Source organism: Aedes albopictus, chromosome 2, assembly GCF_035046485.1.
Source record: "Aedes albopictus strain Foshan chromosome 2, AalbF5, whole genome shotgun sequence".
Classification (NCBI taxonomy): domain Eukaryota; kingdom Metazoa; phylum Arthropoda; class Insecta; order Diptera; family Culicidae; genus Aedes; species Aedes albopictus.
Window position 1 is genome coordinate 84,200,794 of NC_085137.1, and position 13,794 is coordinate 84,214,587.

The window sequence follows — 13,794 nt, forward strand, 5'->3', positions numbered from 1 at the left end:
TTTCCAGGTTCTTCTTCCAGCACAATAGGTACGCTCCACAGGTAAGTAATCACACGCGTTAACTTTTATTTAGACGATTTAATTTCTCACTACTAACTTAATTTATTTCAACTTAAATTTAACTTCATGCAAATTCACTATTAATTTCTTCAGTTTGTTGACACTCGATGACGTCTGGATGGATCTTGCAGCAAAAAAGAGGATGACACATGTCTCCGATTTCCCTTAAATAGCAAGGTGCCCGGAAGAAGGTGTGCAGCCATGCTATTTCTCCTTTTCTCCTTTTTTTGGGCCATTATCGGTGTCGACGAACGGTGGGTCGAATTGGTTCCGTGTTTCATCTGCTCACGTGTAGATGGCGCGATAATCGATTTCTTTCCCATTCGTGCATTTCGGGTACTTTCGTTTCTCCGTGTGGATGCACGAACACACTGGCCCCTTCAGGAACGTTGTTTCTGACAGCCTTTCGACGACGATGACGATGACTCTCGACGATGAACTGTCATTCCTTCTGCTTGATCGATGAACTTCGTTGTTTTGATTTGTAGACGTCATTACGGGTTGGACGACAAATTTCTGCAAAACATTAGACCCGGTAGCGGGTTCAACTAAATTTAAACACTAAGGACAGGTGCTTACCTGGTCCCTGTTTATAACAGGCCTTGAATTATTTCATTTTAGGTACTCGCAGGCGGTTGATAACGTTGGAGAATTCTCGAGGTAGATGGAATGGTGTTATTGTGCATCCTGGTTTTGGCTCGGTTTCTGCGTTCGTTGGTCGAAGGATGATGCGATTGGCAGGAGGCACACTTTGTTTACAGGACGGAGGAAACGACCCGTTGGTGTTTGGAGCGTCACTACTCTGACAATGCCATCCGGACCGGGATGAGTTTGATGAATCCGTGCTGTGGGCCATTTCATCGGTGGGCTATTCTCGTCACAGAGAAGAACCAGCTGATTTTCTTCAATTTGGACAGGAGGAGAAAGCCATTTGGATCGTGGTTGCAAGGTGGAAAGATACTCCAAATGCCACCGTTTCCATAGTTGCTGAAACAGTTTTTGTACATGGTGCCACTTGGTAAGCCGATTGGATGCAATTTCGGTATAGTTCACATCGGGGACTGATTTGAGTGCAGATCCGGTCAGAAAATGACCAGGTGTCAACGGTTCGTAGTCCGTCGGATCGTCGCTAAGGGCCACAAGTGGTCTCGAATTTAAACAGGCTTCAATTTGGCAGAGAAGAGTTTCCATATCGTCAAATGGTAGAGTGTTGGTTCCAAGGACTCGGACGAAATGCTTTTGGGCTGATTGGATAGCAGCCTCCCAGAGGCCACCGAAGTTCGATGCATGAGGCGGATTGAAGTGCCAGCGGATTTGATGAGCGTTGCACTCCTGGGCGACTGCCTTCCGGTATTCCTTGCTGTTCACCAATTGCTTGAGCTCATTTGCGGCCCCCACAAAGTTCCTCCCATTATCGCTGTATAGGTCAGCACATAATCCTCGGCGAGAAACGAAACGGCGAAGGGATTGAATAAACTTAGCGGTGCTCAAGTCTGCCACTAATTCCAAGTGCACCGCTTTGGTGCAGAAGCAGATGAAGACAGCGATGTAGGCCTTTCCTGGTGCGGCACGGCGGTGTGTTGGTTTGAGACGAATCGGTCCCCAATAGTCTACTCCTGTCACAGAGAAGGGGCGACTCGCTGTTATCCGTGGTGCTGGTAATTCCGCCATGAATTGCTCCAGGCGTTTTGGACGGGCTTTAAAACAGACGATGCAGTTGTGGACCACACTTTTGGCCAGATTTCTGGCCCCTATGACCCAGTACCGCTGCCGCAGTATGCTTAGGAGAAGTTGAGGAGCTGCATGAAGATGACGTTCGTGGTAGTTGCGGATTAGGAGGAGCGAGAGTGGATGTGATCGTGGTAGAAGTATTTGGTGCTTGGTATCATATGGTTGGACGGCGTTTCCCAGTCTGCCTCCGATTCGAATTAGTTGCTCTGAAGAAACAAATGGGTGAAACCATTTCAGCCGGGACTTCGGCGAAACCGGCAGATTGTTCCACAGCTGCTTCCACTCTTGGCTGAATGCTTGTTGTTGAACTAAACGAATGATGCTATTTTCAGATTCCATCAGCTCATCAATGTTGAGAAGCGAGGTTCGTTGACGGGTAGCATTTCGGCAATTACGGAGGAATCGATGGCAATAAGCGATTACTCGAATGAGACGGGAATAATCTGAAAATTTGCCAACGACTTCGTCCACGAACGATGGATCGGCTGGAGATGACGGTGCCGCTGCTGCTAACCGACGTGCTTCTTCCATTGCCTCCAACGGTTGTTCGGATGCTAGGTGACTAATCGGCCAATGACTCTGATGTTGTTTTAACCACTGCGGCCCATGCCACCACAGGTCGAAGTCGATGATGGTGTCAGCGGTCAATCCACGGGACAAGCAGTCGGCAGGGTTCTCGGTACCGGAGATGTGATGCCAGGAGCAGTTCGGAGTGGCAAGTTGGATTTTCGATGTGCGATTTGCCACAAAGGTGCCCCATGCAGAAGGCGATGCGTTGATCCAGCAAAGTGCTACGGTGCTGTCGAGCCAGAAGTAGCATTTGGCATCAAGTTGGAGTGATGATTTGACCTTTTCGTATAGTTCAGCAGCCAGTAATGCGCCACATAGCTCGAGTCGTGGAATGCTAAGTTGTTTAAGGGGGGCTACTCGAGATTTGGCGGATAACAGGGACACCTTTACCACTCCAGCAGCGTTGGTTGATCGGATGTAGGCGCAGGTTCCGTAAGCTAACTGTGAAGCGTCGGCAAAGATGTGGATTTGAATGGTTTCCGCTTCTGGCAGGAGAATGCAACGGTTGATTCGTAGATTATTGAGATTGGGTAGTCCTGATTGGTAGTCGGTCCATTGATCCTGATACTCTTTCGGTAGTTCTCGATCCCAGGTCCATGTTGTCCCTTCTTCGTCCTTCAACGTCCACAACTTCTGCATGAACACCTTCGCTGTTGTCACCACTGGTCCCACTAAGCCAAGTGGGTCATAGAGACGAGCAATAAGAGAGAGAGCGCGCCTTTTTGTGAGTGGCTGGTCTGGTGGGTTAGGAGGAACTTCTATTTTGTAACGAAGGCAATCCGTGGCTGGTTCCCAATGGAGTCCAAGCGTTTTTATGACCTGATCACGATCCAGCTCCACAGAGTTCTTTAGAGCTCGGTTTTCAGAGGGAATTCCGTCGAGTGCGGCTACGTCGTTCGATGCCCATTTGCGTAGTTGAAATCCGCCCTTTGCCAGGAGTGCTTCTAGCTGGTTGCGGAGGACTATTACTTCAGCTGTGTTTTTTCCGCCAGAAAACAGATCGTCCACGTAAAAATCCTTTTTAAGAACAGGTGCAGCTACTGGATAGTTGGAACCTTCGTCGTCGGCCAGTTGAATCAGCACCCTAGTGGCAAGAAACGGTGCGCTAGAAGTTCCATAAGTTACGGTTTTCAACTCGTAGGTCTCCATTGGCTGATCCGGGGATGGCTTCCACACAATGAGCTGTACTGACGTGTCACGAGGATCAACGAGTATTTGACGATACATCATCTTCACGTCGGCAACAATCATGACCTGATGTTTTCGGGAGCGCATAATGATTGATCGGATGTCCTCTTGAACGGTTGGTCCCACCATGAGAGCGTCATTTAAGGATGGCCCTGAGGGAGTCTTACACGATGCGTCGAAGACAACTCTTAGCTTCGTAGTGGAGCTCTCCTCGCGAAGCACAGCGTGATGCGGAAGATAAAACCGCTTGGTGGTCGGTTCTTCGTATTCGTGTATGCGTTGCATGTGTCCAAGATCGTTGTACTCGTCGATGAAAGCCTTGTATTGGTGGTGAAGATCGGGATTACGGACCAGACGAGTTTGTAGAAGATGGAACCGCCGAACAGCAGTTCGGCGATTGTCACTTAGTTGGTCAAGGATGCCTTCCTTGAACGGCAATCGAACTATGTACCTTCCCTCAGAAGTACGAGTTACGGTTCGACAGAAATGTTCTTCACAGGCTTGTTCTTCGACGGAATACGGTTTGTATGAGTCATCTTCCTCGATTTTCCAGAACTTTTCCATAAGCTGATGGATGTCAGCGACGGTGGCAACGTTGGCGACAACTGGCGGACTGGATGCGCTAACCGTGGACTTCCCTGACACGACCCAACCAAAAACAGAGTTTACCAGAACTGGGAGATGCTCGCCGAGGCGGATTCGACCCGGGACACGGAACAATTCAAAAAAGATTTCAGCGCCCAGAATGATGTCAACCGGGTTGGTTTTATCGAACGACGGATCTGCCAAATTAATACCGGGTGGAAATTCCCACTTCGAAGTATCGATTGACGTGGTAGGTAGGTCGACAGTGACTCTGGGAAGAACTAGCATTTCAACAGTGGTGGTGTACTCGCCGACACGTGAACGGATGGTGGACGAAAACTTCTGTTTGGCTTGCGTTGACGATTGGCCGATTCCGCTGATTGGCAGATAGATTTTCTTCCGCTGGACCTTCATGCGCTGCGCAAAGCGTTCAGTTACAAAGCAGCACTCACTTCCCGAGTCAAGCAGGGCGCGCCCAATGTGCTCGGCGCCGCTGTCGTCAACGAGGATAATCATGGCTGTAGCTAGAAGGACGAGTTTTTGTTGATGGCTGGCGGAAGAACAACTGACGGATTCAACTGTTGCAGAGGCAGAGTTAATCGGGGATTCAAGGCTTGGAGATGATTCGGTGGTTTTAGGATGCTGGTGATCCGCTGGTTTCGAAGTAGGCTGGTTGGTTGAGTTGTTCGAACACAGTAAGGTGTGATGCCGGCCCCGACACTTGCGGCAGTTCGTTGATGAAGAACAATCCCTTGACTGATGGCCCTTTCTCAAGCAGTTCCTACACAGCTGATGTCTACGGACCTCCTTTTCCTTGTCCTCGAGTGACAGCTTCGAAAAGGTTCCACACAAATACAGAGGATGATGTTCTGAACAGGCAAGACACTTTCGCAGATTAACCTGACTGGCTCCGTGACTCGAAACCGAACGCTGGGCTGGTCTTTTTATATGGGTAGAGGACGGAGTATCGACGACCTTTACTTGCATGGATTGAAGCACGGTGACGCGCCGCTGGATGAATTCTGTTAAATCCTTGAATTTGACGGTCTGCTGCGACGTTGAGTGTTCCTCCCAGTCCCTACGGGTTGTTGAATCAAGCCGGGTGCTGAGCATGCGAACTAGCAAGATGTCCCAGTGTTCTGTTCGCTCCCCAAGTTTGTGTAGAATCTTCACATTAGCCTCGAAACGCTCCACCAAATTGTGAAGTTCTGTAGCCGATTCACGTTTTAGTGCCGAAAAGTCGAAAAGTGCATCAACATAGGTCTGCTTGAGTCTTGCTGGATTCTGGAAATGCTTTAGTAGCAGGTTCCAAGCCACGGAGTAGTTATCGGCGCTCAGCGGAATCGACTGGATGAGTTGAAGTGCCGAATGGGATAGCGACGACCGCAAATAATAAAATTTTTGAATATTGGAGAGACTGGTGGAAGAATGGACTAACGAGATGTACAAATCGTGGAACACCAGCCAATTTTCCAATTTTCCATCGAATAACGGAAGTTTGACGTCCGGCAATCGCACATGCGAAGCGGACATAGGGAAGTGCGCCTCTGAATGAGTGGGAGACGTAGCGGATTGGTTTAACGGAGCTTTATTGTGGGCTAGTAGGAAGCCCTTTATCCGATAGTAGGACGATTCCAGCGTCGTCCGCTCTTTAATGTGGGCATCCAGGGAGTTTTCATCGAGCGACTCAAGTTCACTTTGTGCGATGCCGTAGTCCATCCACAGCCTGTTGAGACTCTCCAAGCGCACGGGTATCTCATCGGATTGCGTCTCTTCATCGAATTCGTCGACGAAGGTCATGATGAGGCTCAAAGAAGCTGTCAAGCTCTTAAGCCGCATCTTGAGCGTCTTGATACGGCGTTCGGTGGACATCACAGCAACCGACGAGATTCTGGGAACGAATGGACAAGCGTAGCACACACGAGTGGGGAAATAGGGAGTTTGGAGTACTAATTACCTGCTAGAGGCAATGTGATTGCCTTGAAAATTCAATTACAGCTGGGTCGTCGCACGGCGGACGATTCTCGAAGAAACTATGGCGGCGGTTGTCGATCGTTCTAGAACCTTCCAGATGGTACTATGGCGGATGATGGCGACTCGTGGCCACAGGACTGCCGGACTTACGGAGTTTCGACGTAATCCGGCTCGAAGGACCAGATGTCAAATAGCGCAGCGAGCAGCGGGACGAGAGAGATGACCAGTCGAGGCGGTTCCAGGATCTTCAGCGGTAAGTTTCAACGGTAAGTATCACCACTAACTTTTCTTCTTTCCAGGTTCTTCTTCCAGCACAATAGGTACGCTCCACAGGTAAGTAATCACACGCGTTAACTTTTATTTAGACGATTTAATTTCTCACTACTAACTTAATTTATTTCAACTTAAATTTAACTTCATGCAAATTCACTATTAATTTCTTCAGTTTGTTGACACTCGATGACGTCTGGATGGATCTTGCAGCAAAAAAGAGGATGACACATGTCACCGATTTCCCTTAAATAGCAAGGTGCCCGGAAGAAGGTGTGCAGCCATGCTATTTCTCCTTTTCTCCTTTTTTTGGGCCATTATCGGTGTCGACGAACGGTGGGTCGAATTGGTTCCGTGTTTCATCTGCTCACGTGTAGATGGCGCGATAATCGATTTCTTTCCCATTCGTGCATTTCGGGTACTTTCGTTTCTCCGTGTGGATGCACGAACATATAGAAAACACGATTTTTTAGGGGTTAGGGCCTTTAAAAGGGCGTAACTCAAAATTTCGCCCAACAATGATTTCAAAAATTTGCTCAGAGGTGTAGGATTGATGAATAAAGAGAATGGCGTTTCAGGTTTTGATGGTATATTTTATTTTATAATAACGGTAAATGGAGCACCGTGCAAGACCTATTCTCGCGAACCAAGTTTCCTCATTAAAGTACTGACTTAAGGGGTTATCGAAATTCGATTTTTGCCTTTCTCGTGCACTAAGTGTACCGGAAAGGCTATATGTTCACTTCAAAAATGACTTTTTGATAGAAGGCCCGGAGGGTCAAGTCACATATACCAATCAACTCAGCTCGACGAATTGAGGTGATGTCTGTGTGTGTGTATGTGTGTGTGTGTGTGTATGTGTGTATGTGTGTGCGTATGTGTGTGTGTGGACAAAAAAACTCACATCACTTTTTGGCAGTAAACCTCAACCGATTTTAATGACCGACGGTTCATTCGACGGGGAATTTGGTCCCATTGTTTCCTATTGAAAATGGTTCGGATCGGTCCAGCCGTTCCGCAAAAATGGCCATTTAGGTGTTCCGGAACGGTACCCCAATAAGCGGCCAGATATGAAAATGCAACAAACCCATGCATGCGACACATCAAACCACGGCATTTTCGATAACCTGATGAGCGGTAAGCAGGAAAATTGTCTTTGATCATATCTGAACCGGTTGTGTTCCGGAACCGGTTCCGGACATCCCGCCGGAAGTGGCCAAATAAAGAAGTGAAACAAACTCATGCATGCGACACATCAAACCACGGAATTTTCAATAATCTGATGAGCGGTAAGCAGGAAAATAGTCTCAGACCATATCTGAACCGGTAATGTTCCGGAACCGGTTCCAGACATCCTGCCGGAAGTGGCCAAATATTAAAGTGGAACAAACCCATGCATGCGACACATCAAACCACGGCATTTTCGATAATCTGATGAACGGTAAGCAGGAAAATTGTCTCAGACCATATCTGAACTGGTAGTGTTCCGGAACCGGTTTCGAACGTCCCGCCGGAAGTGGCCAAATATAAAAGTGAATCAAACCCATGCATGCGACACATCGAACCACGGAATTTTTGATAAATCCGGACATCCCGCCGGAAGTGGCCAAATAAAGAAGTGAAACAAACTCATGCATGCGACACATCAAACCACGGAGTTTTCAATAATCTGATGAGCGGTAAGCAGGAAAATAGTCTCAGACCATATCTGAACCGGTAATGTTCCGGAACCGGTTCCAGACATCCCGCCGGAAGTGGCCAAATATTAAAGTGGAACAAACCCATTCATGCGACACATCAAACCACGGCATTTTCGATAATCTGATGAACGGTAAGCAGGAAAATTGTCTCAGACCATATCTGAACTGGTAGTGTTCCGGAACCGGTTTCGAACGTCCCGCCGGAAGTGGCCAAATATAAAAGTGAATCAAACCCATGCATGCGACACATCGAACCACGGAATTTTCGATAATCTAATGAGCGGTAAGCAGGAAAATAGTTTCAGACTATATCTGAACCGGTAGTGTTCCGGAACCGGTTCTGTGTGTCTCGCCGGAAGAGGCCAAATATAAAAGAGATTCAAACTCATGCATGCGACACATCAAACCACGGAATTTTCGATAACCTGATGAACAATAAGCAGGAAAATAGTCTCAGACCATATCTGAACCGGTAATGTTCCGGAACCGGATCCAAGTATCCTGCCGAAATGGTCAAATCTTAAAGTGAACCAAACCCATACATGCGTCACATCAAAGAGCGGCTTTTTCGATTACCTAATGAACGGCCAGCAAATATTTCGGAATCGGTTTTGAGTGGCCGGAAGTGGCCATATGTAAAAGTGATCCAAATCCAGGCATGTGACACATCAAATCGTAGCTTTTACGATAACCTGATGAATGGTTAGCAAGAAAGTAGCCTTAGATCACATTAGAAACAACTGGTAGTGTTCCAAAACCGGTTCCGAGTGTCCCGCCAGAATTGTCATACTATACATACGACACATCATTTTGCAGCGTTTTTGGTAACCGGATGAACAGTTAACAAGAAAATAGTGTCAGACCATATTTGGTACAACCGGTAGTTACCCGGAACTGGATCCGGGTAGTAAAATGTAAATTTTTACCTAACCCATGGATGTGGTACCGTCAGTGGGGGTGTCATTGGGCCAAAATTGTATAGTCCTTCCTTTTATAAGTCGTTACAACAATATTTTAGCTCTAAATTAACTTTAAATTTCGTATACTCGTTCATATAGGTATAACTCAGGACTAGTGTAGATATAAATGCTCTAAAATTTTTTTTGACGATGTTGTAGCTTAATTAAAATTGGCCCAATTTAACCCCTTCTAGGGGGTGACATTTATCCAAACATTGAAAATCAACCAAAATTGTTCAATTTCACAAAATATTGATGGCTTATCAAAAATATTGAATATATTGATACTTACGCACAACTGATTAGTGTTAAATCCGTTTAAGATAGCTTCACAGACAAATAAACGTAAAAATTTAACCACATTGATTGTCATCTATCAACGATGCAATAGAAATCATCCGTTGTCACTTAAATATATTATACTAGCATCCTCAATAAAAGATAGAAGTATTCTTCATCAAATGCTAAAATTATTTAGGTACGTAAGCTTGTGCGTGCCTTTGGATTTTGACTAAATCTTACAATAATCTCTGAAACTTTTCGCAGAATTGGGCATAAAATTCTATGAACGATGTATGGAGCACTTTTACCTTGTAGTTTTATCTGAAAGTTTGACGAACAGTGTAAGGGTCGCACACGCTTAGCAAATCTTCGACAGAGCTGCGAAAGCGACTCTCCACGGAGTGAGTGTAATTTACACTCACCACGTGGAGAGTCGCCTTCATAGCTCTGTCGTCGCGGCTTTATTATGCATGTGCGACCCTCACATTATTCGGCAAACTTTTAGATAAAACTATAAGCTAAAAGTGCTCCATACACTATTTTTTGATAGCATGCTTCTGAGCAGATATAATATCAAGTGAATTCTTTGCAAGTGAGTGTTCTCATCCCTGCATACCGGGTGTTCTTCTGTTTTCTAAAGAATATTTTAAAACAACGATTTTGTGTAGTATGTCTAACAATAAAATACACATCACTGTTTCTTAATTAAAAAATTAACTAAAGATCACTTTTTTTCTACACCAGATGGTTGACGCAAGTTATATCTATCATACCCTACCTACTTTTGATAATCACTTAGGTAAATGTTAGTTTTTTGAACGAAACATCTTTCTTGATTTTTGGTCCAAAGTTACCCCCAGGCCTAATGTCACCTTTACTGACACGACTTATCGACAATCCGATGCACAATTAGTAAAAAATAGGGTCAGACCACATTAGATACTTCTCGGTACTATTGCGGGTTCGGAAGTGCCTTCGAAAGCGGCTAAACAGTAAATTTGAATCAAACCCATACATTCGATATGTATATCAAATCGCGGCGATTAGGTATAAAGCCTGTATCCGCAATAATCGGGACACAAAAGTACGGCAGTAACTCTGTAGTGAATCAATAAAAATTGGTCAAAAATTAAGTGAGAACTCTTTGATGTATGTTTATTATTTGTGCAAAATTTCATAAAAATCGATGCATTACTTTTAACTGTGGATGAGAAACAAACAGACGTGGTTTTTAAGATTTTGTACAATCAACACCAATTTTTATTCGCATACTAGATGGTTCTTTTATGCTACAATTCAAGGTTCTGTGAGGATAATTATGAAACTTTGTGAGCAGTAATGATACTTATAGAGACACTTTCTTGCAAAATTTCATCAAATTTTATCAATTGGATTGAAAGTTACTGATGTTGATAGGGGATAGTGTTAGTGAAAATGTTTCATGTTTTTTCTGTGCGATGTTTGCCCCTTCATAACTTTTGAATGTATCTGCCAATTTTCATGAAATTTTCACAGAAGGTAGTTGATTATGTTTATATTATGCCTGCAAAATTTGATGATCTTTGGTGTAGTACTTTCAACAATACAATCAAAACAATAAGGGGTACTCACTAATTGTTGTCTGAGGGGCTAAAATCACGGTCAGCCCCAATATCTGTTTCGACTATAAAATTGTTGATAGTGCATCGATTTTTTTGAAATTTTGCCTATGCAAGTAAAGTAGATTGAGAGGTTTGTGTTCAAAATTTCAGTCATTTTCTTTATCAAATTCATAAGTTACAGCGTTGACAAGGTAAACCAGGGGCTGTACAAAATTCAATTGCTCGCGTTCTACTGTTTCATTGCTACAACAAAAGGTACTTCACCGATTCACATGATATTTTGCAGGTGAAATGAACACATCTTGATATATTATCAGGCAAAATTTGCGCAATTTTGATGTATCTATTGTAGAGTTACAGCCATATTTCTGTGTCCCGATTATTGCGGATACAGGCTTTAGATGAACAATTAGCAATAAAATAATCTCAGACCATATCTGAGACAACCGATAGTGTCATGGAATCAGTTCCGGGTATCCCACCGGAAGTTACCAAATATAAAAATGAACCAAACTCACACCATACGACACATCAGATCGCAGATTTTTTGATAACCTAATAAACGGTTAGCAAGAAAATAGCCTTAGATCCCATATACTAACTGTTGTGTAACAGAACTAACGTTCAAGTGATAAATCATATCGTGGCTTTGTTTGATGGCCTGATAAACGTTGGGTATGAACAGTGACGAATAGGTCTAAGTTCTCATAAATGATGACCTGAAAATCTAGAATGACGCTTCAAAATTTTGCGGCTGCATGACACTTGGTTGGTTTGAATTTTGGATCGTTGCACAATGAGAAAAAATAGGTATAAAACGCGAATAAATTCAATATCTCTGCTCGGAGTGGATGGATTCAGATGAATTTTTGACACAAACTGCAAAAATCTATACAGTTTCAGATAAGGGGGGTGTCATTCGCCGCACGATGCTGGAAATCGGTGTATCGGGCCCGTTTTACCCCACTATCTCTCGTTTTCATCTATTTGGAAAAATCCTGAAGTGAAAAATAAATGATTTATTTAATTTGTGTTTATATAAAAACTTCCGTAGTATCGAATGGAGCTGGTTTGGCTCACCGCACGGCCTTAAAAATTGAATTATCTTTAAATAACTCCGATATCCCCTATTTTTTAAAACTTTCAGATGCATCTCTGCCAGAAGTGGAACGCAATCGATAAGAGTAAGACCAACCTTATGTCAAATTGTGTCGATACTATGCAAGTTTTTGCACAAATACGAGTTAAATGAGTCATTTATTTTGCACGCCAGTCGGGAATAGAGTAACCAATATAATTTTGACCCCCATATATTTTGGACCCCCTGGGTCGTATTATCATAATTTTCACAGATGTAATGAAGAGATGACTAAAATTTGTAGAATCATTCGTTAAATTAGATTGTTTTGCATGAGCAACAATCATTTGCCCACTGGAAATATCATTATTTGCCTTGAAATTATTTTTTATTAATCTCGTCATCCGTGCAAGTGTCGCGGCATGTTTACGAAAAGAGAAAGTGGTGCCGGGGAAACTTGCAGATGTCAACAAAAACTTTTAGCATTCTAGCGCATTAAATTTGCAAAGTTCGTCTAATCAGCCTTTGTCAATCAAGTAATTAGGATGTGATTGAGCATATCCAAGTGGCAGATTCTTCGAAAATAGTTTCAAGTTGGTTTAAACACCGGGTGTCCAAAATATATACTTTAGGGGGTCCAAAATAAATTGGGACGTCCAAAATAGTGAAAACTGATGCTTCAAAAATCAGTTATTTTCATCAAATTTTCGGCCAGAAATGACCTTGTGGGTATTTTTGACGGACAGTGGCGGCTTTTACGGTCATACCAACATCATCATTATGTGTAACACCCTCTGAATCTGTTTGATTTTAGCTTAAATTCAAACTAATGTCCTCTAGGGGTCCAAAGTTCGACCGTTACCCTAGATGAGGATTTTCTCAAAAAGGTGAGAGAAAGAGAGCGTGGAGTAAAACGAGTTTAATACACTGATTTCCAGCATCGTGCGGCTATAGTGAAACTATAGAGATTTTTGCATTTTGTGTCAAAAATTCATTAGAATCCATCCACTCCGAGCAGAGATATCGAATTTATTCGCGTTTTATACCTATTTTTTCCACTGTGCGTTGTCTTATATTGACTGAATACACTAGTTTACAGCATTTTTGAACTCGGTAAGCTGATGATCATTTTTGGTGTAGAATCATGCCCTGAGTTCGAAAACGTGAAGGAAAAAAATTACAGTAGAGCGGAATTTTTTTCGACTTTCCATACAAGGTTGATGATCTCATTCTCCGTAATCAATGCTCCAATTGAGCTGATTTTTTTACTGTAACTCGCCCACATATGATATGTCAAATTAACGTTGAGAAAGAATTTTTAGATTGTTTTTTTCTTATTGGAAAAAATACATTTGATCAAATATTTTTGGAAATTTTGCTAAAATTTAAGGAGATCGTCCCAAAAACTCGTCAATATCTTGAATTTCATCAATCTGATGCAAAACCTGTATTCAGATGATCGAATGGTATTGTATTCAGCTTTAAATTTATGGAAAAAGATTTGAAATTGAATGAACAAAACGCAAGATATTTGAATTTTAGTAAATACCATATTTTAAAAAATTGTGAAACTCGATATTGAGCTAAAACTCAAAAACTGCTCTACTTAAAATTTTTTGAAGCGCGGTTTCGAAATCAGCGCTAAATTGTACTTCAAAAATTTTGGTCGTTGACAGAAGTTCACGACTTTCATTTTATTTTGTAAACTAGTGATATCGGATGTCATGCTATTATAAAATGTATCCATATAAAGCACGAGAAAGGCATCATCACAGCTAGGTGGATTAATTCGGGTT

The 13,794-nt window shown here is 43.3% G+C and overlaps 1 protein-coding gene across 1 annotated transcript; it reads right to left on the reverse strand.

The window, feature by feature from the left end:
- Positions 1–735: 735 nt before the first annotated feature.
- On the reverse strand, positions 736–6,006 carry LOC134286102 (uncharacterized). Its single transcript, XM_062847671.1, has one exon. The coding sequence runs from the start codon at positions 6,004–6,006 to the stop codon at positions 736–738; it is 5,271 nt and encodes a 1,756-aa protein (XP_062703655.1).
- Positions 6,007–13,794: the final 7,788 nt, after the last annotated feature.

Excerpts from the sequence above, each read along its gene's own strand:
- LOC134286102 (XM_062847671.1), bottom strand. The coding sequence starts at position 6,006 with ATGTCCACCGAACGCCGTATCAAGACGCTCAAGATGCGGCTTAAGAGC.